The sequence below is a fragment of the Syngnathus scovelli genome, chromosome 5, assembly GCF_024217435.2.
Source record: "Syngnathus scovelli strain Florida chromosome 5, RoL_Ssco_1.2, whole genome shotgun sequence".
NCBI classification, from domain to species: domain Eukaryota; kingdom Metazoa; phylum Chordata; class Actinopteri; order Syngnathiformes; family Syngnathidae; genus Syngnathus; species Syngnathus scovelli.
The window spans coordinates 8,822,774-8,850,349 of record NC_090851.1 but is presented as its reverse complement, the minus strand read 5'-3'; the positions used below and the strand labels follow the sequence as shown (position 1 = coordinate 8,850,349).

General features: G+C 40.9%; 4 protein-coding genes across 15 annotated transcripts; 2 read left to right on the top strand and 2 right to left on the bottom strand.

The window, feature by feature from the left end:
* Positions 1 to 735: 735 nt before the first annotated feature.
* Positions 736 to 13,995, top strand: LOC125968587 (dynamin-2). 5 transcript variants are annotated; one of them, XM_049719818.1, is made up of 20 exons: positions 736 to 1,181; positions 3,888 to 3,961; positions 4,720 to 4,869; positions 4,955 to 5,158; positions 5,740 to 5,838; positions 5,952 to 6,112; positions 6,344 to 6,486; positions 6,570 to 6,705; positions 6,790 to 6,857; positions 8,667 to 8,805; positions 9,520 to 9,606; positions 9,685 to 9,755; positions 9,978 to 10,032; positions 10,752 to 10,862; positions 10,960 to 11,069; positions 11,137 to 11,248; positions 11,600 to 11,767; positions 11,858 to 12,081; positions 12,196 to 12,435; positions 12,744 to 13,431. In XM_049719818.1, the coding sequence occupies exons 1-20, from the start codon at positions 1,021 to 1,023 to the stop codon at positions 12,805 to 12,807; spliced, it is 2,577 nt and encodes an 858-aa protein (XP_049575775.1). In that variant the 5' UTR covers positions 736 to 1,020; the 3' UTR covers positions 12,808 to 13,431. The 5 variants fall into 5 exon arrangements, with proteins under 5 accessions (XP_049575775.1, XP_049575773.1, XP_049575774.1 ...); XM_049719816.2 differs by having other exon boundaries at positions 12,741 to 13,431; XM_049719817.2 differs by lacking the exon at positions 8,667 to 8,805 and adding an exon at positions 7,118 to 7,256.
* Positions 13,996 to 14,065: 70 nt separating this feature from the next.
* tmed1b (transmembrane p24 trafficking protein 1b) lies at positions 14,066 to 16,592 on the bottom strand. The gene is made up of 5 exons (XM_049719820.2): positions 16,306 to 16,592; positions 15,774 to 15,871; positions 15,484 to 15,670; positions 14,888 to 15,055; positions 14,066 to 14,807 (listed from the first exon to the last, which is right to left on the bottom strand). The coding sequence occupies exons 1-5, from the start codon at positions 16,486 to 16,488 to the stop codon at positions 14,757 to 14,759; spliced, it is 687 nt and encodes a 228-aa protein (XP_049575777.1). The 5' UTR covers positions 16,489 to 16,592; the 3' UTR covers positions 14,066 to 14,756.
* A 126-nt stretch (positions 16,593 to 16,718) lies between these two features.
* On the top strand, positions 16,719 to 22,565 carry LOC125968589 (tumor necrosis factor ligand superfamily member 14-like). 8 transcript variants are annotated; one of them, XM_049719827.2, is made up of 8 exons: positions 17,481 to 19,269; positions 19,369 to 19,421; positions 19,603 to 19,872; positions 20,823 to 20,891; positions 20,986 to 21,019; positions 21,375 to 21,440; positions 21,528 to 21,765; positions 21,859 to 22,565. In XM_049719827.2, exons 3-8 carry the CDS (start codon positions 19,672 to 19,674, stop codon positions 22,046 to 22,048), a joined length of 798 nt encoding a protein of 265 aa, XP_049575784.1. In that variant the 5' UTR covers positions 17,481 to 19,269; positions 19,369 to 19,421; positions 19,603 to 19,671; the 3' UTR covers positions 22,049 to 22,565. The 8 variants fall into 8 exon arrangements, with proteins under 8 accessions (XP_049575785.1, XP_049575783.1, XP_049575784.1 ...); XM_049719824.2 differs by having other exon boundaries at positions 17,482 to 19,269; positions 19,653 to 19,872; XM_049719828.2 differs by lacking the exons at positions 17,481 to 19,269; positions 19,369 to 19,421 and adding an exon at positions 16,719 to 17,437 and having other exon boundaries at positions 19,653 to 19,872.
* A 1,818-nt stretch (positions 22,566 to 24,383) lies between these two features.
* LOC125968590 (uncharacterized) lies at positions 24,384 to 27,576 on the bottom strand. The gene is made up of 3 exons (XM_049719830.1): positions 26,406 to 27,576; positions 26,259 to 26,292; positions 24,384 to 25,868 (listed from the first exon to the last, which is right to left on the bottom strand). The coding sequence occupies exons 1-3, from the start codon at positions 26,640 to 26,642 to the stop codon at positions 25,486 to 25,488; spliced, it is 654 nt and encodes a 217-aa protein (XP_049575787.1). The 5' UTR covers positions 26,643 to 27,576; the 3' UTR covers positions 24,384 to 25,485.

The following is a 27,576-nucleotide window of genomic DNA, read 5'->3' as shown; positions in this document are numbered from 1 at the left end:
GGGAAACAAAAGCGGTTTGCTGGTGCTCAGCTATACATATGAGTACAATCATGAAAAATCAAGTGTGATTTGGTTTAAGACAGTGAAGGAGGGACTTTTGATGATTTTGAATATAAAATCAAAAAAAAAATGACACTGACATTTTCATAGTGTGTGCGTGCGTGTGAAACATATTCATATTTGGTTTGATTTTTTTATTTCGGCAAGTGCACGACACGTGTGTCACAGTTCCATTTCACATTTGACATATGTTGAAAAGGGAAGCAATTTGCTAATCTAGTCCCGCCGCCCCGACTGCAACAAAGGTTTCAATGTCTGACACACAATCCACATAGTGTCTACACAGTGTCGTTTAGCTCAGTGTTTCCCACGCTTTTATTCAAGTCGCTCATTTTGCATTACAAAAATTTCACAGCACAGTTGTTAGGTCTTTTACGCCCTCTGATGGCTGGACTGAGACCATTTGTGAGAAATCTGACCGAAAGATAAAACGTGAATTTGTGTGACGTCTTTACTTAGTTAACGTCATCTTCTACGGAGCAACAGCAATTTGGTGTTGTATTTAATTTGCACAACTCTGTGCAACAACACGTTTTGAGGCCATTTTAAATTCCTGTGACATTACAAGTTCACCAATTTTCCGTCCATGGTGCTTTTTAAAACACATCTTGGAACGTGTATGTCGATTCTGACTGACGGTTCAGCCGACCAATGAGAGAAGGAAGGCGGGGCTGAGCTTCCAGTCCGGAGGCTGGGTGTGTGTCGCCTGACCGGATAATGGAATAAGTTAACAGTCAATGTGGCTCGAGTACTCCGTATTTTAGTCTGCTTCTTGTTTTGTTGCATCCCAGGCGTGTCAACATTTATTATCTTATCCTTTTACGGGGGTGTTAAGATACACCATAGATATTGGACTAACCGCGCAATTCCATATAGAACTTTGGAAAAGCGACCCGTTGGCCTTCTTTTTGACAGACAAGACAAGTAGTTAGAGCCCGCTGAGCGGACCGGGGTGGCATCATGGGAAATCGGGGGATGGAAGACCTCATTCCCCTCATCAACAAGCTTCAGGACGCTTTCAGCTCCATCGGCCAGAGTTGCAACTTGGAGCTGCCCCAAATAGCGGTCGTCGGCGGCCAGAGCGCAGGGAAGAGCTCGGTTCTGGAGAACTTCGTTGGCAGGTTGTACTGTTTGTGGAAACTTTTCAGTGTGGCTGATTCAGTGACACTTACGAAGTCAAATATTTTCGCTTCATCTCTCATTTACTACTTGTGTAAAAGCCGTCAACTAGGCGCACTCACGGTGGGTTTTTTTCCCCCTTTTAGGAAGATGAGTTATTCACCATCAACATTTGCGCTTTCTACGCAAGCATTTTGTGTACGTCTTGAAGACAAACACCCATGGTTTAATTAGCTTGAACAAATACGTCCAGAAATAACACACACGAGAATTTATTTGTTTGCTCTCTCAGCTTCACTTATTCTGTCAAACATTAACAAATTCACAGTTCCTTAAGAAGGTTGTAAATACAGCCTTTATCGACCATGCATAAACCAGGTCAATGTCTGACTTTAAAAAAATATTTACAGCGTCCATTGTCATGTGCCTCATTGTGGTTATGTTTTTCCTCAGAAGACCATTGTGACCCAGAAACTATACATAAGAAATTGGATGAAAAACTGTTTTGGAGTTCCACTAAACAAAATAATTTGGTGTGCCTGATCTGGCCTACGGGGTTGAACTTGATCCTTGATACTTGATACTGTTTCCTGGCTAAATGGATTATGAGCATAAAAAGGCAAAACCGGTTGGTGTCTTTCAGGATGGCAACTGAAAGAGCTGAATTTGTGTGCTTTTCGAGTGAGACTGACAGAATCTTAATGAGGTCCCCCTGCGGACAAATAAGAAAAAAAACTGTCAGAACATCACTGGTTATTCAGGCACACAGATTTTTTACAAGCAGTTACTGTTCATGCAAGGTCAGAAAAGGAACATCTGACGTGTCTCAGTTTCAGGATGTTGTCACTGCTGAGATGGGGAATGTGTCTTATGCGGCCATGCCTTCCTTTTGCCTTTTGTCTGTGGGTTCCAAGCGGTTCCTGGGGGAGACAGTAGGGCCATTGATGCGCTGATGTGTGGGGTCATCAGTGATATCACCAGCTGCACTGGCATGTGTACATGACACACTCTTGCAGACTCTCACAAAGGGCGCACGAGCTATTTTCATGTTTGTTAATGAGCCCACTAATGAAGCTGTTGATATTCTTTGTTGCGTTTGACACTTTGAGCAACCTTTTTAAAGCCATTTACAATTCACTAGTCTGCATTTACAACTTCATTTATGTCTTACATTTCACAGCAGCCGCAGCTGTAACAAAGCACTTTTCATAAAACAATGGGACAAACACAAAAAAACACAAGTTCATATCGCTCCTTTTTAACAGAACTTAATGTGAAGATATAGTTTCAACATTCATATGCAGTCCCAGAATTTGGTTTGCCGCTTTCTTTCGCAAGTTGATAGGAAGTCCTAAGGAAGGAGGATGGGATTGTTGTGTAACTTCCTGAATGCTCCGTCAGCACTGGCTAACAAGCATGAGTGGGTTTGAGTGGTTGTCAGTGTGTAGGTCTGTCTGTGTGTGTGTGTGTGTCCTGTTAACTTGCCAATAAGATGCTGCAGTGTGTGGCAGGTTTGATGAATATACTGTATTTATTTTCTTATTGTATATTTTATAAATTTAGGCAGCAATAACTCGTCTGTATGGAATCGAGCAATCGACAATAAATGTAAAATGGCAACAATAGTAGCCAGCTTCCTGACTACAGTCGAGGTACCCTTATGCAAGGCGCGGAACCCGCAGTCTTGTTCAACAGGACTGTTTGGCGCTCCAGTCACTTAGACATCTGTCCTTGCATTCTTGCATGTGTGATTTGGTTCACAGTGTGGTGTGCAACACAAAGGCAGAAGTGTGTGAGTAAGAAGTCTAAATGCACAATTGACAATTTTGTAATATTCAATCCATCCGTGTACACAAATGTGGTGCGTCACGTCGCTTTTTCTTTTTAGCATCGAAACATCTGAAGAGAAAAATTTGCAAATAATTTATTTATGCATATGGCGCTCAAAAATAAAAACTATGACAGCTCTGGATTGACAACGGAAAGTGCATGTAAACCTAATACGGTTTTACTCCCAATGAAATGAGAAGTAATATTTTCTTATGAAACACCAAATGTAACAACTTAAACAACTCCTATCAAAATGTCAATTAGAAGCAATTACATTATATGTGGCGTTATTGCATTACTAACATTGCAAGTATTTCACTGAGTGCATCGAATCAGTGTGGCTCTTATAACGACAGACATGTTGTCATTGCCTTGAGTGATGTGGCATCACTGACCTGGAAATAATCACAATTCAATTGAACGGGAGTTTCCATTCTGATGAATGCATACTGTATGCGCACAAAGGGAAGGTGAAAGATGTCTTGTCGAAGTGTCTGTGTTGGTGGGAGCATTTGCACTGACACCAGCATGACCAGATGAAACTCTTACCCACAGCCACTGAACTGCAGGCTTTTTTGCGACCAATTAATTCATGGCCTCTAGTCTGGTATTGTTAAAAATTTTAAATTCAACAGGGTGTTAAACTCTCCCACTGGAGCTGCGCTAGTCCCCGTCATTTCCTGTTCTTGAGTGACCAGCCAGTCAGTCTGCATCGTTGGCAATTGGTGCAATTCAAAGTGGAATAACTATTGATTTAGCAAGGGTTTATCTATTTGTATGTCTGTCTGCCTGCCTCTATCTACCTTTATGTACCTAACCTTTACCAGATACTGTTTGGTTTAGTGTTTGCTAAACATCACTTGTGTCTCCCCCTGCAGAGACTTCTTGCCCAGAGGGTCTGGTATCGTCACTCGTCGTCCTCTTATTCTGCAACTTGTTAACAACAAAGCAGGCAAGTGAAATATGTACTACATCGTAGGTATAAACGCATGTACTGTATTCAAATCTCCCTATTGTAGGGACTAATAAATTTGAACAGTGGCATCCTCTACTCTGATAGAAGATGTCTCAGTTAGTGCCTCACTCAAAACAAACATATCCACTTTTCTCCTCTTGAAAATAACAGGTGGTAATCCAAAATTCATACCCCACATAATTAGAATCCGTAAACACTAGATGTCGCTATTGCTCACTCTAGGAGTTGAATTGACAAGTCAACGGGTTTTAAACTCAATTGCACAGGAACTCAAACTGAAGGTCACCGGCTGATCAGGGTAAACATTTACTGAGCAAACAGATTTTTTTTTTTTGGGGGGGGGGGGGGCATATACATATGAATATGTATTAAAACAGATTATATAATGATATTACAAAAAATAGGTTACCTTTAACTGCCCATCCATCCGTTCTCTGTATCGCTGAGCCTCCCTTGATATGTGCGGGAGCCTATCCCAGTTGACTTTGGTCGAGAGATGACTGACTGGCAGCTAGTCAGCTAGGATAAGTTATGTTTGAAAAGAAAAGTGTCATAGAAAGAAGAATTTAGAAAAAGACAATTTCAAACTTGGATGAGAAAAGTTCTCCTAATGGCCGTCTGATACAACGAAATTGAAACACCAACACTGAGTTAATGTGGCTGTCAAAGCGGTGCTCCCAAATGGTCTTTTTCTATTCTCTGCATCATCACATTTTTATATTTTCTCTTTGCAGAGTATGCAGAGTTTCTGCACTGCAAGGGCCGTAAATTTGTGGACTTTGATGAAGTCCGTCAGGAGATTGAAGCGGAAACGGACCGGCTCACCGGATCCAACAAAGGCATTTCACCCATTCCAATCAACCTTCGAGTCTACTCCCCTCACGGTGAGGAAGAGACACACTAACGATAAAACACAAACGTTGATGTGACATCTTGCTTCAAGTTTATTTCCTCCTTTGTACCTATAAGTATTAAACCTGACCCTGATTGACCTGCCGGGAATGACCAAAGTGGCTGTAGGAGACCAGCCTGCAGACATCGAACACCAGATCAGAGACATGCTCCTACAGTTCATCACCAAGGAGAGCTGCCTCATTCTGGCCGTCACTCCCGCTAATATGGACCTGGCCAACTCCGATGCCCTCAAGATTGCCAAAGAGGTCGATCCTCAAGGTACGGCGTTTGTTGTCGTTTGAATTCGTCAAGTTTGTTATCTTTAGCAACCTGTTCTCTTCAATGTGACTTTCTTGTTTCACGTTTTTATTAATAGTATGAATTAGCATTAGCCATCTTAATTTATATCATGCTATTAACCATTTTATAAACTGGATGTGTACATTTTTTGACTTAATATAAAATTATTATGTACAGTGGGGCTATTTTTCAGCCTCATTACATTTTTAGCCCAGCTAGCAGCAATTGCCCCATAATTTGACAAATTGCTTTGAAAACTGCACCTCTTTCTTTTTGTTAAGTTTAGTAACAGTTGGAATTCCTCTTTTGATATGAGGCGAGTATAGTGAAGCAAGCCAACATAGGTGACATTAACCAAGGGATGAATGTAATATCTGAAATTTCTATTGTTGATGTTAGCATGTAGCTCAGTGCAACTCTCACCTTCATCCATTTACATTGCTTGCATGGGCCGATAAATGTAATCCATTCAATTTCTCACACAAAACAATGGTGGTGTCTTTGTTGAAATCGAGAAAAATATTAAGGTGCCATTTTTGGCTGACGCGTTTTGTTTTCAGGTCTGCGGACTATAGGAGTGATTACCAAGCTGGACTTGATGGATGAGGGGACTGATGCTCGAGACATTCTGGAAAACAAACTCCTTCCTCTCCGCAGGGGTGAGACCACACACACTCACACGCTCAACAAATACCATCAGTACCACTTAAAATCAAATTAAACACTGGTTTGATATCACAACAGTAGAATGTTCTGTCTTTCTTCTCGACAGGTTACATTGGGGTGGTGAACCGGAGTCAGAAGGACATTGATGGGAAGAAAGATATTCGTGCCGCTTTGGCGGCTGAGCGCAAATTCTTCTTGTCCCATCCTGCATACAGACATTTTGCAGAGCGCATGGGCACACCACACCTGCAGAAGACACTAAATCAGGTTTATAAACTAAAAAAACAAACACTTCCTCCACCCAAAAAAAAATAATCTGCAAATATACAGACAAAGCCACAATTCCTTAGCACGTCCAATGTACTGCTAATTTATATTGGCTCCAAATATTTCTTAACACAAATGGTCTATTGCATTAGTTAATTCAGTATAGAAGTTCAATACAAATTTGTTTTTTTTCATACAAATTTTTTTATATACATTTTTCTTTTCCTCCAGCAACTTACCAACCACATCCGTGAAACTCTGCCTGGGCTACGCAGTAAGCTGCAAAGTCAGCTTCTCTCCCTGGAGAAAGAGGTGGAAGAATATAAAAACTTTCGTCCTGATGATCCTGCACGCAAAACCAAAGCTTTGCTTCAGTCAGTACACACACATAGTACACTAACACACGCACGCGTAGATGCAAATAGATTTGAAAACTACTATGCTGCTTCACATGCAGGATGGTGCAGCAGTTTGGCGTGGACTTTGAGAAGTGCATTGAAGGCTCGGGGGATCAGGTGGACACCTCCAACCTATCTGGAGGAGCAAAGATCAACCGCATTTTTCATGAGCGTTTTCCTTTTGAGCTAGTGAAGGTGACTATTATAGTAACGTAATATCTGATAATGACAGATAATGACGGGTCATTGTTAACAGGCCTTTGCTTCCTTGTGTCTTAGATGGAGTTTGATGAGAAGGAGCTGAGGAAAGAAATTAGTTACGCTATCAAAAACATCCACGGAGTCAGGCAAGTTGGAACATCCTGCGTATCAACACTTGGCCTACCTCTCTGTTAGCTTGTGTCTGAGCTCTCTTCCTTGTTTGTCAGTCTTATAACATCCACCCATGCAACCAATTCATCATTTTCCTAATCATTGTGCTGTGATTTTGTTTTAGTTTGATTTGTTTTTGTCCTCTTGTCTTATTTTCTGGTTAAGTGCCCCTCCCTCCCCCATGTGCACCTCCTGTCTTCCTGCTCCATGTCTGTCTCATTTGTATGTCCTTCAGGACAGGCCTGTTCACCCCAGACTTGGCGTTTGAGGCCATAGTGAAAAAGCAGATCATTAAGCTGAAAGAACCGTGTCTGAAATGCATCGACATGGTCATCCAGGAACTCATCAACACAGTCAGGCAGTGCACTAATAAGGTATCACTGCATGGTCTCTGCCATGCTTGTACACCAGAGAGTGTGGTCGACTGCCGTGCAGACAAGTTTTGCCCCCAGATTTGACATTATTTTTATGCAGCTGCACATTTTTGCACTTCATTTTCACATTAGCGTTAATGGGGACATATTATGGAAATGGGGCTTTTTAATTTCTTGCAAATAATTAGGTAGGTCCTGCTGACCCATCCGGTATGAAATTAAGCAACCAAGTACATTTTTTTTCTGCAAAATATTTGAAAACTTGAAAAAAAAAATTCTGTGAGACATTTTTGCCTTGCACTGTATGAAGCTTCCTCCATGAGTTTTTCTCTTCAATACTCTGGAGTCCGCTTTCACCATTTTCCACTTTCAGCCCGGTCATTGTGTTACTAAATCTCTACTTATCAGTGCTTTTACAGTATTCACCACTATTTTCTAAATTACGGGGGAAACAAAATCATATAATATGTCTCCCTTAAAATGCTAAAGTTTCTTTGCTTTCGCACATTAAAGTCCGAGCTGCAGTGGGTTCACCGCAGTGATGTCGCTGAGAAGCTGTGTGGTCAGAAACAGGTCTATATGTGTTCCTGTGCCGGTTCGTAACTAAACAAGCTGCAGGTTTTTTTTTTTTTTTTCCCCTTTTCAATTACAAGACGTTTTTTACTTGTCAAGATTTACTTTGTGCTCTAATAGTAAACTGAAGCGCAATCACTATGAGTATAGTGAGTATGAGCGATCACTAAAGTATATGGACACTATTTATTTTTTTGTATGGAGCAGGCTCATAAGGGAGTAGCATGGTGGTCCCACATATACAGTATCTTAAAAAGAAATATCTTGAGGATTACAGTGTTGTCATCTGTGACCATCCATTTCTAGTTTTTGTTTCTGTCTAATTAGAATCATCTGTCACTTGTCTCTGTTTATTGTTTCTTTCTCTTTGTCAGTTTTGTTTGTGGTTTCGTGGCAGGTAGTGCTTTTTCGACGTATCCTGTTTTGAGCTATTGCACAGTCGCATGTTACAGTTGTGCTATGTAAGGGGAAATTAAAATCAGTATGCAATTTAGTTTTTTTTAAAAATAAAACTTGTGGGACAGATGAAGACTTAAGAGCCGGTCGTGTGGGCTTCTTTGATTAGTTAAATAAACAGTGACTGAAGGTGTGCCTTCACTAAAAAATTTTCCAATGCAAACCTGCAGCTTGTTTAATTGGCCAAAACATGAATCAGAACTAACTCAAATGTTCCCTTTTTCTCCCCCTTTTTGTCATAGTCTCCCTCAATGCCATTGCACTTTACTCCCCAAACATGGGCTTTCCTTTCTCTGCCACCTTTCTCTACCACCTTTCTACACAACGCTACATGACCGCATCTTCCATTAATTGTCCAACTCCCATGATGCATCACCACAGGACAGGCCTGTTCACTCCCGACATGGCGTTTGAAGCTATAGTGAAAAAGCAGATCATTAAGCTGAAAGACCCCTGTCTGAAATGCGTTGACCTCGTCGTCACCGAGCTTGTCACCCTGATCAGGAAGTGCACCGAAAAGGTAAACGGGAGATGCACGGACAGGTGGTGTGACAGGATGATAGAAGGCAATCAGGGATAGAACAATGCACAGCAAAAAAGAACTAATGAACGTTGCTGTCTATTGCTTCACTCAGCACCCATCTCATCCTCTGATTCCCTCTTTAAATTTAAGAGCCCCTCTAATCGTGGACCTTGACCAGCCCTTTTCGCTCCATCAGCTCTAAGAGCAATAATTTAACCACCCCTGATTAAACCAATTTCCCATGACCCACTATCACAACTTGGAAAATGGATTCTGTCTTGTCAGCTGAGTATTTTGATTTCAAGTAGGCTTTATTCCCTCTTTCTAAAGCGTTTTCTCATCCTCACGGCAACTCTTTATCTTCTCAAGTATACCTCACTGATTTTCTGGCACAGTTTGTGATTATGCTGCACCTCACTGATTATCTGGCACAGTTTGAGATTATGCTGCTATAAGACGGTGGTACCTCGAAGGTCGATCACAATCCAGTCCTGATTCATTTGTTAAAAAAATGCCACAATTCCCCTCATATTTGCTGTCAATGGCAAATGTTGTTTTGACAGTTGACCGAGGTCGAACTTGGAGGTGCCACTCGTCACTTTGCATGTCTTACTTTTGCTTCATGCACTTGTTAATACTGCGCGCACTGCGCTGTTATGTATTTTGTGTCATTGCCGTACCCGCAGCAGTGTTTGTTTTTGCCGCCTGTAGCTTGGATCATATCCTCGCCTTAGAGAAGAGACGGAGCGAATCGTTACCACTTACGTCAGAGAGAGGGACAGCAAGACTAAAGACCAGGTGGGTGTGTGTGTGCATGTTGCATCTTTTTGTAGTTAAATGGTCTTGAGCAAATGTTTGTCACGTTTGGCCCATCAGGTGCTCCTGTTAATTGACATCGAACTGTCCTACATCAACACTAATCATGAGGACTTCATTGGGTTTGCCAAGTGAGATATTTCTGGTTTAATAGAATTATTTGAATTTTCTTTTTTTTTTCCTGCACAAAGACAGATGGCCAGCTACACTGCTTAAAAACAATACAATTAAACCTCAACAGAGATCTTTATTTTCTGACTGAGGAAAAAAAACATTTGGAATTACCCACATAATAAAAATGCATCTTACTGTGTATACGCGAGCCCATTTGTTAAAAACTCCTGATCTTGCAGTGCACAGCAGAGGACGGCTGCAAATGCAACCAAAAAGAGAGTCATGCCTAACCAGGTAATTGCATAAAATTGTCTACCTGGTTGTTTTAGTGTCTTGGTCAGTGTGTGGTTAACAGTCTTTTGTTGATTCCCATTAACGTCTCTGTCCTTGTGGGCTATTTTTTTTTTTTTTAACTCTCCCGTGTTATTCCTACATTTCATGATCCAGGGAGGGCCTCTTGTAAGTATCTTACCATCTTTCTCCATCTCTTGTTCCCTTTCTCCTCGGTGGGGTGTCTGTTTCAAGCATTCTGTTTGTGGAACTTTGTGACAGCGGGATGAGAGAAAGAGATCATTCATGAATGACTCTTGAGAAATAGGCCTCTTGTCATTAAATGTCATTAGTTTAGGAGGTCAGTACTCCGAGAATGTTTCCTGACTTGATCCTTCTCACACAAGTGCACAAATTGGTTGCAAGTCAGTTTTGTAGTTTAACGCGTGTTAGGGTACAAATGTCCATTTTACTTCACTTTTGTTCCTTTGTGTCCAAGTCTAGCAGAGAGAGATGTAGGCGTTTATTTGTTTTGTTTTGTTTGTTTGTTTGTTTGTTTGTTTGTTTGTTTGTTTGTTTGTTTGTTTGTTTGTTTGTTTGTTTGTTTTATTTGTTTGAAGGGGCTTAACTTGCATGTTTGTTTTTCGGAATTCCTTAAGATTTTTTTCTATAGTTGGGTGTTTACTTTTTTAATGCTTGTGTATACGTACTGTATTAGTAAAGTGTTGGTGTCTCACGCACAGGTTATCCGTCGAGGCTGGTTGACAATCAACATTAGCATCATGAAGGGAGGCTCCAAGGACTACTGGTTTGTCCTCACTGCAGAGTCCCTTTCCTGGTACAAAGATGAGGAGGTAAAGAAAGGACTCACAGCTTGTGCACAGATTTGAAATGTTCAATTGTAAATGAAGCACAGTAAAGTGGATGGTCGTATGTTGTGTAATTCATTAGGAGAAGGAGAAGAAGTACATGTTGCCTCTTGACAACCTGAAACTAAGAGATGTGGAGAAGGGATTCATGTCCAGCAAACATGTCTTTGCCATATTTAACACTGAGCAGAGGTGAGGGCAATGCTGCCATCAACTGCTCCTTTAGACCTTTTGAACATTTACCCTATCCCTGCCACAGAAACGTGTACAAAGACCTGCGGCAGATCGAGCTGGCGTGTGACACTCAGGAGGATGTAGACAGCTGGAAAGCCTCGTTCCTCAGAGCTGGTGTTTACCCTGAGAAAGACCAGGTATTAACCTTTTAAATAGGCAGTGTTTGAACATATAATACTCACAGTAATGTGACAGAGACACTTTTGGTTACTTTAGACTTGTTGGACCAGATTGTGGTGATGACGAAAGCAGATTTGGGTTTATACTTAACATTAGCTTTTCAGGATCACTAGTCAGTCCGCCCTTTTTTGTATACGAAACATAGAGGGCCACAACAACGCACACATCTGGGTCCAAGACAAATACTATTATTTTCATAAACTCCCAGCCCTAATATATACATATGTATAGTTGCAGGATATGCCAGCATTTCCCATAGTGGAGTCCATTGTCTCTTTTCACCCGGTTTCTTCACTGTCTCTCTCCAGGCCGAAAATGAAGAGGCCATGATTCCAGGCGACACCGTGTCTATGGACCCACAGTTAGAGCGGCAGGTGGAGACCATCCGCAACCTGGTGGACTCGTATATCAGCATTGTAAACAAGTCCATCAGAGACCTCATGCCCAAGACCATTATGCATCTCATGATTAACAGTGTAGGTTTCCTATGTTTTATTAGCACATGTGGAGCATTCCAGGGTTAACGCAGGATGGATGGATGAATTATTTTGCGATTTGATCTTCAGGCAAAGGACTTCATCCATTCTGAGCTGCTGGCCTACCTGTACTCAGCTGGGGACCAGAGCAGCCTGATGGAAGAGTCTGCTGAGCAGGCTCAGAGGAGAGATGAGATGCTTCGAATGTATCATGCGCTGAAGGAATCTCTGGTCATTATTGGTGACATCAGTACCACCACTGTTTCAACCCCTGTGCCTCCACCGGTAGACGACACCTGGATCAAAGAGCCTAGGTAACGCGTGGGAATAGAATAAAATGCGATAATAATTCATAGATTATTTTAAATGTATATTGTAAATTGATAAGTTTAGTGTCTTACACTGTTTGAGATGTTCGTCTATCTCAGTCTCCCAGCAGGAACCCGCCCTGCCGCTGCAACAGCGCCCCCTCCAAACCGACCCCCAGCAGTCAGGGGACCCGCGCCCGGTCCAGCCCCACCGCTGAACCCTTCACCGGCATTCGGCGCTCCACCAGTACCAACTCGACCTGGCCCACCACCTGCCCAGTCTGCTTTTGAACCAAGCGTTCCACTCATTCCCTCCAGACCGGCACGTGTGCCTCCTGCTCTACCACCAGGCATCCCAAGGTAAGCAACAACAGTCGATGGATGCATTTCTACCAACAATTGGTGAGTGACAGTGTGGCGTCATACCACAATAAGGCACATGGCTTTGCAAGTGGCTCTTTATTGGTGAACGCAACAACTGCAGGTCATTGCCAATTTCTTGATGAAAATGGAGCTACTGATGCTATGGTGTATATATGTGATGGGAAAGTGGATGGTGGCGGTGCTTGTGGTGCTTTGGGAATCACGGTGCATGACTAGCTGATGACATTTTTCCTTGCATGTTTCTCTCTCCCCCATTGTACTCCACCTGTGTCTTCCTGCAGCAGAAGGCCCCCGGCTGCTCCCAGACCCACCATCATACGTCCTTCAGAACCCTCCCTGCTTGACTAGAAGCGCACACACACTCTATGCAAACATTTCATGTAGTTTACACTTTTATATATCCAATTAGTTTCTTATCTGCAGTTTAAAGATGTTTATGACATTTTGACCTGTTATCATTGATGACTTTTGACATTATGTAAAGGGATCATTCTTATGAGTCTTGTGGTTTAAGAACCATCACATTTTTGATATATTATTTCATGTTAAATTCATTGTGAAATGGCAGAAATTTTATTTTCAAGAAAAGTATGAAGACATTTCTATATGCTAATGCAATGTCAAAAGTTTTACACACTAAGCACCTCATGACATGAGTTGCACTTTTTGATGAGTCAGTTCTCCATGTGTGGTAAATCTCCAAGATTATATTTTAGGTCATCCCGCAATGAACAATTTTTAATAATTCTCCCTTAGTATTTTTTGCCAAATTACTTCCATAACCTAATTTATCAGTATATGAGTTTTATAGGTTTTATTATATTCCGTCTCCCAGCAGTGCATGATAAATTATAATCCTGCCTTGACTATGTGTATCACGATAATCACGTAAAAAGCCATAGATATCATTATCTGACTTAAAGTGCCTGCTTTTCAGAATGTTTATTAAAGGATGCCTTTCACTTTTTAAAATGAGGATATGCAGTGCTATTGCTTCACTTTTCAGCCCTACCTTTCCTGAGTGTATTACCATTTCTCTTTGCATGCTAATGGTGCGCAGTTTGATGGATAGCATGCACACTAATGTACTGTATGCTATATTTACACAGGTAAGCTCAGGTCACATCTGATTTTCATTCAAGTCAAGTGAATATATCTGTGCTGATAAAATGTGTGACATTTGTTTGGGGTGGAATGTGTTGCTATGGTAAGTACAGTTGCTAGGAGCAAAAGAATAAAGACAGTGCAGGATGAGGCTATTCATAGAGCTGGAATGACAAAAAGTTATGCAACTTGATTTATTAAGTATTGTACTTGCTTCTCCATTGTGTCTGTTACTTGGCACTTGATTAAAAAAATATATATATCTACCTCTTTGCACAGGCGTCCTCCTCCACACTCTCGTAGCAACCAAAGGTGATGGTTGCTTGATCACAGCGCAACGTGGCTCAGCAAGCTCGAGTGGATGGCTCATGGCACGTCTAGAATTTGTTTCAAGTGAGGATAACCGCTAAAATAAATCTGTTATTTCAAGTAGATGAGGTGTCATTTGTAGAAGGACACTGGATGTGGTGCACATCTCAGCAAAAAAGTATGTCAAAACGAGTTTTTGTGTTTTTTTTGTAATTATGGTTTTATTGTTCAACTCGATATTTGTGACATCTGTCATATCAACAACACAAAAATTATACAAACATTAAAATCGATGCAAAGGCTCCCATGAAAACCTTGCTTCGAGATTTTACTGTGGCAGTACCACCCACTGGACACATTAGAAAAAAAGAGGATAAAGCAAAGGCCTTAAGTACAAAGGCACAGTACCAGTCATTATGTTCCTATTTAATTTTTGGAAGTCTTACAAAAATGAGTACTTCTTGGGGGTTAGAGACAGCACATTGTGTTACAAAAATGTACAAAAAAACTTCAAGACTATTGCACATAGTTATCACATCTAAACTAGAAAGGCTCCCACATCACCTTTCAGCTTTACCCGCTCCCCCCCAAAAAAATCATAACAATCACAGCAAATCCCACCACTGTTTTACTGTGAAATATACTGCAGTGCCTTCTAAAATGTATTCTTTGCATCATTTGTGGGAAGACTTCATATTACAAAGGCACTAAAGGAAATAAACAAGGCCACCAACATAGGAACTGTTCACTGTTATTGCTCAGATTGGCGTGTGACAAACTTTAAGATGTCAACCACATCACTTGGTGCCAACAGTGGGTGTTGACATAACAAATATGGATTGTGAGCCTCGCCCAGGTTGTCTTCTCTCACCGGGGAGTTTGTTCTACGAGTGCACCCTCCTCTTATCGTCAAACAGTTTACGCACTGTGTAGACCTGAAGGGGAGGAGGTGACAATCTTATTAACATCACCAACCATATGGAGTCACTAAAAGTAAGAATGAACAACAGTTTACCTGGGTGAAGGCCACGCATAGCATCACCAGCATGCTGGCACATGACCAAAACGTAACCCTCCACAGGTTGTCTTCCAGAAGGTTTCGGTCCCGTGCCTCAAAAGCTCGCAACACCGTTTGCATCTGCCGACTACGCTCAAGATGTTTGTGTACAGAGTCCATGTACTCCTGGGAGAGTAACGAAGAAATTTCAAAACTAGTTTTATTTTTATTACTGCATTTTTTTCCACCACACCACGGTTAACATTGTGGTCAAGGATTAAGCAGTTTAATCCATCTGTTTGCACCATGTCAGGAGGCTGACATTTTATGCAACACACCTCCCTGCTGTTGACGGATATTGACTTCGGACTTACGAACATCACATGACCAAACACAGAAACTAACTGACTTGTGTTGTTTTGTAGGATCTCAAACAATAATATGATGTGTGCCCCCATGTCGAAGTGCTTTTGAGCAAGACACTGAACCCCCGGTTGCTCCTGATGGCGTGTCATCAGTAGGTGAATAGGAAGCAGTGGTAGAAAAGGTAAAAACGCACTGTACAAGTAGAGCCCATTCACCATTTAGTGACTCCTTGAAACACTTCAGCTTACCCTTATATCCTGCAACTTGTACTGCAACATATTTTCATCCAACTCTAAACCAGCCCACTCTTCATCACCTCCCACATCTCCTCCTGGCCCCTCGATGTAAAGCTCGAAGAATACCATCTTCTCCGAGAAGTGGCTGAAGCTGTTATCAAAGCAGACTTGATAGTCTCCCTCTACTGTGGGCTCCACCCTGAAAAACAAAGAACAAATACAGGAAGTAAAGCCAGCAGCAATAAATGGACAGTTCAAATAACAAGATTGAGGATCTAGGTGTGATTGGAGGTGCTACTCACACATGAACTCCATCAGAGCGACGGGTCTCTGCGACCATCGGGACGCCCTCTGGACTGAGGATCGTAAAATCCACATCCATTCCGGCACCTCCAATCACCTGGTAGTAAAAATCAGACCGCATGTGTACATTTAGACATTTCTTTGACACATTCGGCACACCAAACATTAACGAGAAAAATCTCACGGCACACTGAACGAACATTGCCAAAAAGCGGATATGCATGTATGTATGATATTTCAAAAGGAACAAAACGTAATTGCTCTGCTTGGCTTTGAAGGTCGCTGGAGTAGAACGCTGAACAAAGACAATTTTTAACTAACTCTTTTTTTCTAATATTACACTGAACTGAAACAGTAAATGGCATTCTGATGTTCTACACATCAAACTGTTGAATTCTAATCTAAAGCAGCAGCTAGTTAAAATTTGCAGAGTTAATTTCGAGCTCAGGAAGTAAAAACTGAAGGATAAGAAAACAAAAGTGAAATGTTTCAAGAGGAGTCATTAAGTATTTGTGTCATGCAAACAGTTACCTGATATTCGACCTCCATCGTACCATTCTTTATTGCCCGTTGGAAGAAACATTCGGATTTCCCGGCTTGCAAAAGGAAAGTAAACTCGTTGCTCTCCTCTCCAAAACCGAACACCTCGCCCAAACTCCATCCGAACACTGCAAGGAGCAGCATTCGAGTTTTGCTCACAAAGATAAGATCCATGCCGAGAATATTAGCCCGAACACGGTTAAAGATTACACTCAGACATTCCTTGATCTGGTGTTTCCGCGGAAGATTTTTTCGTACTGTGATTGGGTGGATAGCGACCGTCAAGTCACATGACATAAATGGCCAATTAGAAGGTGCAGCATGATACAGCTCAACCAATACACAGGCCATTCGCTGGGATACGCCAGCGTGTGCGCCATATTAAATGTGTCATATCCGTCCAAAGTGCAAAACGTTAAGGTCCTTCAAGCAGGGACGTCCGGTCAGACACCTCCCTTTTCCATCATGAAAAGGGGAAAAAAATGCAATTGTTTTTATTATAAAGTCGTTTTCCTTTTCATTGCAATAGTTTTGTATCATTTTGAACCAAAATCGCTGAATTTTTATAGTTATTTTAAAACCGAAGACGATTCGCTCGGAGGAGCCAACTTCCTGTCGAGCCTCCGCCGAGGATTGCGTAATGACATGGCTGCCTATGTTGACAGGCGATGCAATTAGACTACTCTGTCTTTATGTCGCTGTTTAAGTGTTTAAACACTGTGGCTATATTAACTAATTTCCGTAGTTAAGCTGATGTATTGAATATCTAGTGTTTTTTGTCATCTGTCTGTAACGTCGTGCTTCTTAAGATGAACAAAACGGCTTTGAAAAGAGACCTTACGGAGGCTACGAGAAAAGGTTCTCCAGCCTTATGGCAGGGGGTGCTAGTGATCCCGGGATACTTCATGCGCCTACCTGTAGAATAAGAGATTTCCAGTTCAAATTGACAGTGCGCAACTGAGGAGGAGTCGTCCTTTATTTCGTTTTACATTCGTTTTTTCCCCCCCCGTTTTTACATTTCGTTTTACAATGGAGGATTACATATCCAAACGATTTTCAACTATGGATTTTTGGTCGAAGCAGGAGGTCATCAGTAAAGGAAGAGCAACTCCGGAGTTAAAAGGTTTGATTCGGACAACGGGACTTTGGAAAGGAGTGGTACGCACGATCGAAAACAAGTTTTTGATTCCATGCATTTTATTGGGTGTTTTTATGTTTGAAGACTGCTAATATGAGATTTTAATTAAAACAGATCAAATTAAATAATGAATAAGCCACACTAGAGCAGCGTTCGCCAACTTTTTCTGTGACGCAGTTAGGAGCCGGACAAATTTTACCGGGGGGGGGGCGTCAGTGCCTCCCCAGTCATGAACCTCACCGCACGTCACTGGTGCCAGTGTAACTAATAAACAGGCTACTGAGAAAGTTTTATACATAGTCCTGTGAAGGGAAGTTTACAGTCTTAAGAAATGTTACATTCCTTTATTCCCAGAGGGTGGAAATTATTCTGTTTCTATGCTTCATTGTAAATCTCAAATTTACCATCTTTAGATCCCTAATCCAAGTCTAAAGAGCTAAATCTTTAAACTGAGCCACAGTCAGTTCAATTTTGAGTTAAACATATGTATTTAATTTATCACAGGGGACCATGATGCTGTGAAATATGATGGGATTTTAGTAGAAAACTATTGTGACAGGCTCCCAAAAGGGGGCACAAATAGAGGCTGACCAATGGTTATGTTTGTATTTTCCAAAAGACTGTTTTATTTTTACATTTGGGAGAAATTCTTGTCCTATAAAATAATTACCTTAGGGACACAAAACAAACACTTCACAAATCGTGTGCTTTCTCAATAACTGTGGGTTGAACGGCACTCATTCAAGCCCACCTCAACTGCACACGTCCATCTGTCTTCCCTCGGTTTAATCTACAATCAACACAATGTGTGCATATGTGTGCTGTATCCTTGGCTTCAGCATATGGAGGAAATCATTTTTAACACGTGCCTCTCACTACAACAATAACAGATTAGGTGTAAAAACCTGTGTCGTTCCAGTTAAGCCTGTCCAGCATTTTATTTAATAATCTAAAATATATTTAGGAATCATTTTCTTAGCCTCTCTATGTACTATTTAAGACCCCAGCATTGCAATACAATTTATTCATTCACAACTGAGGGAGGCGCCCTAGAGCAAGAAAACTTGCTGTTCTGGCGTTTAAAGTACGTATGTCACACTTGGTGAAAAGAGAAGTTCGAGGAGGATGAGTGTAGTGTCTATCGAATCACAGATTCCAAGATGTCATCGTTAATACAAGGGAAGACTTACTGTAATTTAAGGTTGTTACAAAGCTCATGAGAACAATTACAAGCAAAAAAGAAAGAAGGACAAGAGAACATGTGCAACACATTAGTCACCTTCAAACATGAACACACGCAATTTACACAATATTGAATCATTTCTTCTTTTAATGCATTTACGTTGCTAAGATTAGTCTGCTCCATTGATGAGAACTGAGTGTGATTCTTTCCATATATGTTCTGTAAAGTGCTTTGTTACTGTGACACCTGTTGGTGAATAAAGATGTAGCCTGTTGTGTTTACAAATATTATCAATATCCAAGCCATTTGGTCAGTTGCAGGTAACTCGTCGTCTTTGATACAGTTGTAACAAATGCATGATGTCAATATAGATGTCAATATACAAAAACAGCGAAATTCAATAGAGACACGTGAGGAGAGAAAAGGAAGTGTCAGCTGAGGAATGATAACTACAACATTGTGGGGGAGTGTCCCACACACAGTCTTCTGTTGCTCTTGAGTTGTTTCTTCCCTGTGTCATATTCATTTCCTCCTGACATGAGCTTGTTAAAGAAAGCAATATTGGTGGCAGTCAGCAGGATATCTGCGAGGCAACACACTCAGCTGTACTGAGAGTTCATCTAAAGTGTTGGCTGTAAGTTGGCATTTTCAAAGATCACCATTTTTGTGTTTATTTTATTTTTCTAGTACTCCATTCTTGAGATTGTTTCATTATTATTTTTTTTAATCCCAGTTTTGGGAAATTGGCTGAGTTAAGAAGATACACAAAGCGTCAGTAAGTCCAAGGTATCCATCCTTTGTATTTAAAAAAAATGATTATTTTGTATGTAGTAATATCTGTTCTCAGACTCACTTCCAAGAAGTCAGGTTGCATCACAGCCTCTATTTATTTTGCCGGCATTTCTTGCTTATTCATAATCTGATTTCCGTATCTTGTGTCTAGACTTGTTCCCAATTGTGCTTGCAGCCTCCTTTCCCGGATGGGCCTGGTGACCTTTTGCCTCCTTTGCATCACAGGTGGAGCAGCTCAGAGGAAATGTCAGAGGGTGACGTGGCCAGTCGTCCCCAAGTCTTTGTCGTGGATAGCCAAACCGGCTTCTTCCCCCCACCCCGACCCGTGAAAAAAACACAATGGACTCCCACCAGAAGCAAGTGTCTTCTGCTGGTGGTGGTGCTGGCTATGCTGGGACTTGTTGTGGAAGGATGTTTTGTCTATAAACTTTACATGAAAACCGAGGTGAGGTTGTTGTCTTGGTCTTGTTGTCTTTCTGACTGAAGACGAAACTATTTTGACTGCATTTCTCTTTTGGAAATTTCCTTTTTTTTCTTACGTCATGAACTGTCTCTGTTTTGTTTCTCTTTCACACGCGCGCACAGTCACAACTGAACATCCATTATCTTTGTATAGGCAATCACAGTTACATACCCATTTGTATAAAATGTCAAGTGGTCTCTCCCGTTCCAAAATTAACTGTATGACATTGTATTTTGCACCGCTCAATTTGTTGAACATAGTACTGGGCTTTATTTATCCAATGACGTCAAGATTTAAGAGCAACAGCTTCCAATGCTACTACTCCATAAAAGTGTTTCACCCCCATATTGATTGATTGATTGATTGATTGATTGATTGATTGATTGATTGATTGATTGATTGATTGATTGATTGATTTAGAAAGTATTCTAAAGCTTTGAGGGTTGATTTTGTGTTATAAATAAAATCTATTATTATTATTATTATAGTAGTAGTAGGAGTAGTAGTATTGTCAATTTAGGGCACAGTGTCGAAAGACTTTGCCTGTGATGAGGCATAATACCAGCATGACATGACGAAGTCTGCATCATAGTGACTGTTGTAATTTTCCGTAAAATCAGTTTCCTCTTTCATGCAGTGTATTTTTACAAATAAATTGATAGCAGCAAATTTAATTGTTGTCCAATACTTACACGGTATTGTAAAGGCACAGAAGCTTGACATCCACTGTCATAGTTTTGATATTGTGATTTTCTCATTCCATTTCCAACAAAAGATCCTCCAGCATGTGCATATGTGGACATCCTTCAAATTGCCACACTATAGAGGCCTCATTTGTTTTGTAAACCTCAACAACAACATTTCCTGCACTTGAACTTGTGACATCTTTGCTTGTTTGACTTTCTCTTGTCTTTTCACTTTCTTCCTTGCAGGCATTTTCCATCTGCGTGTCAGATCCTCTCTGTCGGAACATGTCCAACTCCAAAATATCCGCCCAACAGGTAAGTTTGAATGAATGTGTCAACAATTTAAATGTCATGTTACGCTTGAATTGAATTGCCTAAGGTTTACTCTTGCTCTTTTTTTGTCTTGCAGGTTGGCTCCTTCCAAGATCCAGCGGCATCCAAAAGTATAATTATTTATTATGAAACAGAAAATAAAAAAGACAAAATTATATAATGTGATAGAAAAAACCCAGTTGCATTACTACATGACTGTTTATAATAAATAAACAAAAGTGATCCCATATCTTGTAATAATAATAATTATCATTATTATTAATTGAGACTAAAGTCATGCCTCAAATTCTTCATGACACAATCACTCACCAATTCCTTTTACCCATAGCTGACACAACTCTTGACATTATTATTAACAAATTCATGATGATGTCATAACAACACTCACCTTTACTGGACAACCAATAGAAAAGCTTCAAAATTGATGACTGTAATTCAATTCAATTGTTACCCCTTTGGAAACAGGAGGCTCGAATGAGATTCAGCCAGTTCAAACTCTGCTGGGACCTAAGCCCTTTGCTCACCTGATTTGTAAGAATCCTCTTAATACAGCACCTTAAATAAAATGAATATACTATTTAAACATATTGATTTAACCCTCACTCAACTTTATTTCAGGCAGCAGCAATCCTGTTGGGGAGAAAAATGTGGTGCTGTGGGTTGACAAAGATGGTGACGCCATCACCCACCAGATGGGCTACAACAATGGCCGCCTGTTGGTGGAGAAGGAAGGTTATTACTACCTCTACTCCAAAGTGCAGATAAATGCTGCAGAGGTGTGTTCTCTTATCCAGCACAAGGTGATGAAAGACACGGCTGCATACGACCAACCCATCGAACTTATGAAATCAAAGAGGTTAGCAGGCATCTGGTTTTCTTCCTCTGTTGCTAACTTTGTACACAACCATTTCATTTGCATTCAGTTTCTGCTCTTTTTTCCTTCCTCTAGGACCCGCTGCTGGACTCCTAAACCTTCAAGTGTCAAGTCATCAGGTGGGGAGGATTTATGGGACAGTTACCTGGCGGGGATCTTCCACCTGCAGTCCGGAGATCAAATTTTCATCACATTGGATAGTATACAGAAACTGCGTCCCGGACCGACCGAAAACTTTATGGGGGCCTTCATGGTATCTCCATAGAAACATATTCCAAAAAAAGACAAATTTCACACTTGTGTCATTATGATTAGCTTCTTCCTTTTTTGTTTGAATATATTAGAAGAATTTTTGCAAATTATTGCAATCTCATAAAACTGTATCTGATATTCAGACTAGATTTTTTGTTGAATGAGTAAAAGTTCTGCATATTGAATCGGTATGGGATGAATACATTATCCCAAATTGTGGAAATAATTGTTAGAAAGTCGACAGTAAAGCGCCCCAAGCACTTGTAGACAAACCACTGAATTACAGGTACAAATTTATTGATGTGTTGTAAAACACACGCCTGAGAAGAGAGATGAGCAACAAAGATGAGTCAGCTATTCTTGCAATGCATAATGAGAAACGAGTCCTCTCATCTCACTTGCTCTTCTTTGGTTTAATCACTCAAGTCTTGCAATGGATGTTTACATGTTGTACAATTGAAATATGTGATCTGTAGGGATTAAGGCTCTAATTCCTAAAATGGCGCAGAATAAAAATGGCGGCATCTTGATTTTTGAGCAAGTGCAAGCCTCATTTGGTTACTCTCCCTGAGCTATGCTGCGCATGCTGACATACAGAGGATGGGCCCTTTGACATGCACCCAGCGCATAGTTGCCTGATCTAAGGCCAGTCGAACATGATTTTTAGTTCCTGGAGACAGATGTAGAGGTAGAATGACTGAGAAACAAGAATTAAATTTAAAGGCCTGTCAAAATATCTCCAGGTCAGACACAATGTGCACCAGACTTCAGATGTCATCTACCCAAAAGCATATTCATTTATCCATCCATCCATCCATCCATCCATCCATCCATCCATCCATCCATCCATCCATCCATCCATCCATCCATCCATCCATCCATCCATCCATCCATCCATCTTCTGTACCGCTTGCGGGCGTGCTGGAGCCTATCCCAACAGGGACCGGTTGCCAGCCAATCGCAGAGCACACAGAGACGAACAACCACTTGCACTCAAGCCCACAGGCAATTGGGGAGTGCTCAATCAGCCTACCTTGCATGTTTTTGGGTTGTGGGAGGAAACTGGATTTTCCGGGGAAAACCCACGCAGGCACAAGCACGGGGAGAACTTGCAAAGTCCATACAGGGAGGGCTGGAGGTAAAATCGAACCTGCACCCTCTGAACTCTGAGCCAGATGTGCTAACCAGTGTTCCACCGTGCTGCCTCCAATTAACTAATATATGTAAATTAGCTTAATCGCCATTACCTCATTTTATCCAAACAAATTTGAGCCCTTGAGAATGGATGTATTCTGCAGCAAATGCGACAAAGTGTAGGTGCAAAAGCCCTTTTTTTGTACAAAAGGACACACGCAAGACTTCAGCAAGAAAAGTTGATAAAATGAGTCTGCTAGATATGGAAACAATGGGGAGAGTGGGGTGACCATGTTTAGATAGAATCTTGATGTAATTGGGTTATTTCCTGTGGTAAGCCGCAAATCAACACATCAGCATCTCCTGTGCACACCTTAGAACATGAGACTTGGCGAGTATGTGCTTGGTGGTAATCTACTAAAAGCAATTCAAAAAGTGTTCTACTTTGAATTTATCATCTGTTCCTCCATAAAACTGTATTTTTATACTGAGAGTTTTATACAATAATTGTTATACATTCATAAAAAAAAAAAATCTGTTCATCCTGCTGTTATGGTCTAAAGATTTCGTGCAAATGAGATCCAATGCAAAGGCGGCATCAGAATGGGTTGAAAGAAACTGTTTGAGATGTACGATATTGTATGTTGATTATTGTCACTGTGGTTGCAGTTTGCATTGTTGGGGATCTCTACATAACAATAATAATAAACCATAATACTACTCAACGTTTTTATATTCAATGTGATGGAACTAAAATGCAAACTAAAATTATATCATAAATATTAAACTGATCTGGCATAAATTTCAATCCAGCATACTAATTGTAATTAGGCAAATAAATACATTTTCCTGTGCGCCACATTAAAATGTCAGTAAACATAACTAATAATTGTTGAAATCTGAAGTACTACAATTTGCTTTTTAAGAAATGTAGCTCACGGGTCACAATGACAAGGGATATACTCCTATTAATTGTCTGTTGTAATCGGCACCTCAATGTGATATCACCTTTTTTTTTTTTTTCCAAACCGCACTTCAAAATAAATAAACAGGAAGTGATGCACTGTTACTTCCCGCTACAGACAACAACAGGGAACATTCCCCTTAGCTGACACTTTCAAACATTCCACTTGTAACTTTGTCGTAATCACTTTCACGACGTCATTTTCCCCTTTTCGCCTTCACGTATGTGAACACACACGGACACACAAAAATACAGCTCATATATGTTTATTATTATCATTATTTCCATGTTAATATGGATACAATCAGCAAAGTGCAGTTTGTCCATTGGACTTAGCTACATTGTTTCATCACATTTGTCAAGTCCACATTTTGAACATCAAACAAAGTACATTTGGTTACACTTTTTTTTTTTTTTTAAAGATGCCCAAATTTAGAGCTACATCTGTGTATTTTACACACTGAATGATACATGCAATGTTCCCATCCATATGTTTCCCTGACTTGTGTTAGATTCTTCAGATTTGTATGTGAACGAGCAAAGTGCATGAAATTACTTGACAGGAGTCACTGATGATATTCACTTGTCTCCGATGTACGCATTGTGGATTCAGCTCCCACTCAGAGTCAGTGTACACGTAAATCTGAATGGTTGTTAAAAGTGTAACTGGCAACCAATTTGGTGGACCCTTTTGCCCCAAGAAAGCTTGGCTTGAATCCAGCACTCTTTAACTCTGAACAGGATAAGCGGTGCAGTGAATGGTTCACAAAAAAAAATCTACTTTTGAGGGTTCCCTTATGAAATAGTTTTACAGAGATTCAAGTTCAAAAACTTGATTGTACACAGGCCTGTATATACCTGCTAGCTTATGTTTATTTAGCAAAACTGAACTCTTCAGTACATATTTTATTTACTCTGCAATTTTCGTTTGCATAGCAAATCATAACTTCTATTGTGTTAATACCAAAGGAATGATTTACAGTCAGCGTTGCAGTTAGCGTGACTGTGACCTCACTGCTGTTTATCTAACGTGGTATGAAGTGAATCCAGATGAGAACCTTGAAGCCATTTTATAAAATAAAGAGAACCGGCAACTCAAAGACAAAGTGAATTGCACATTAACACTAATGTAGTGTTCTCAATATATAACATCATATAGGACATATAGCAACCTGCAACATAAATAGTACCATCTTGTCAAATAAATATGTATAGTATTAAAAAGAAGCAATCAGTCTCTAGTACATGTTTGCTTCCTGATTGCAACTTGTCTCTTTTTTTTTTCTCCACGTGAGCTCCGCAAAGTCTTTCACATGGTTGAGTTTTTTAGTTGGGATACTTGATGTCAGATATTAGTCCACGAGGAAAATACCCAAATTAGACCCATTGAGCTCCAGCTTCCAGTCCTGCAATCCTTCTTCTGGTACACTCATTTGGGTGAGCAACGACGTGTCGTCGTTCAGCCAACTCACAGTCCAACACTTCTTGCTTTGTCGTGGGGTGTCTGCTAGAAGCTTCACTTGGCAGCTCAGCGTGTCCCCCACATTTACGATGAGAAGGCCAGGAGCGCAATTGTATGTGCAGGTCAGGTTGAGATTCAGGTAGATGAAGTACATCCCCGCCTTTCGTGGTCTCAGTGAGTGTTGCTTTGAGTTAAACTGGAAGGTGGTACCAACAGACTTCCCGGTGCCGTAGTGGACTGAATCCCATTGAACTGTTGAGTTCACCAACTTGCCTGTAAAAAGGAGACATCAATAATCATCAGTGAAAATGTCATTGATAGGGCATGCAGCCATACTGCCGAGGTAAAATCCAGTATTCGTCATGAAATTGGAAAGCCAAATGATTTTCTTAAACTCTAAAGTATAGAAGTATCGGTAAATAATTGGCTAGAATATTCTATTGGTTCCGGTGTAGACTTTACACCTGCATAGATGTGCCCCCGCAATCCACCCACATTCCAAAAACATGCATGACAGGTTCATTGAAGACTCGAAATTGTATCGATGTGTTCATTCACTGCTTCGCCCACAGTAAGATGCAACTCAACCCTAATTAGTATAAGTACTTCAGAAAATTGATGAATGTTGTTCAAATACATTTGACCAAAAACAAAGAGACTTACTTGAGATTGCCTCCAAGAAAGCAAAGTTCTGCATCTGTCAACATATAAACAATAATGGCATAAGAAGTCATCTTGGACAAAAGAGGATAGGCTACAGTATTTAAGTCAAATGTCTGATTTGAAAAAAAATAATAATCCAAAATGTACCTTGTATGGCGGGCTCTGTGTTTGTTCTTCGTTTGCAGAGCGATACGGCTGCAGCCGTGAGTCCCCGTGAGTCATCAGGAAAGGGAGACACACTACAGCCATGGCAGCGAGCGCTGCATACAGGACGAGGATGGACACGACCATGCACACGTCCAGACAACGACCCCGTTCACGTCTTCTGTTCTCTTGACACTCAATGTCCGTGTCTTTGAGTGTCTGTCCTAACAATGCGCACATAATGACAGCTCTTGGGACAAGTCGTCTAATTGCAGCGGGTAACTTCCACAGGATGGCGGCTTGCTCTGTACGACACTCGGTGCACGGGATTGAGCCGAGTGTCTTCGATCCAGCCCTTTTATAGCTAAAAAAGGTGCGAGAAAGGAAAAATCACGGAAGTCGTGGGTGTCCATCCTCGCCTTATTTCTCACGCTGCCGCCACTCCTCCGCGATGTCCGACGTTCCGGGGGCGTGAAAACTTTCCGAGACTCCCTATTTCGCAACCCTCTGCAGCCGAAGGCGCTACGTATTTTTAGAGATAGAGGAAGAAGTGAAACTGGTTCCACTCATCAGCTTCTATACTCAAATAACTACAGAGAGCGCGAGAGAAAAAATAAATAAATTGTGAACTTGTCAAATTTTCAAATAAACGAATGAAACAAAATAACCCAAAACAAAGGGCAAATCCACTTTTCTTTTAATCTGTCAGTTAAACAAAATCATGAATAAAACAAAATAACAAAACTTTCAACCATGCAAAATCCATCGATGAATAAAGGAAATAGCAGCAACAAGCCACGTCAAATCAATAACTATGACTCAATAACTAGAACTACAATAAAACCCATTTCAAATAAAATAAACTAGAACGACTACGAAAACACTGGTGTAGGGAAAACACTGAGCAGGTTCTGTGTACAGAGGATGTGGGCACACTGGTTAGCACGTCCGCCTCAATTCGGAGGGTTCGATTCCATCTCCGGCCCTCCCTGTGTGACGTTTTCATGTTCTCCTCATTCATGCGTGGGTGTATTCCGGGTCCTCCGGTTTCTTCCCACATGCAAAAAACGAAGGTCGAGTGAGCACCCCAAATTGCCCGTGAGTGTGAGTGGGGAGCTTGTTTCGTCTCTGGGTGCCCTGCAATTGGCTGGCGACCAGTTCAGGGTGTTCCCCG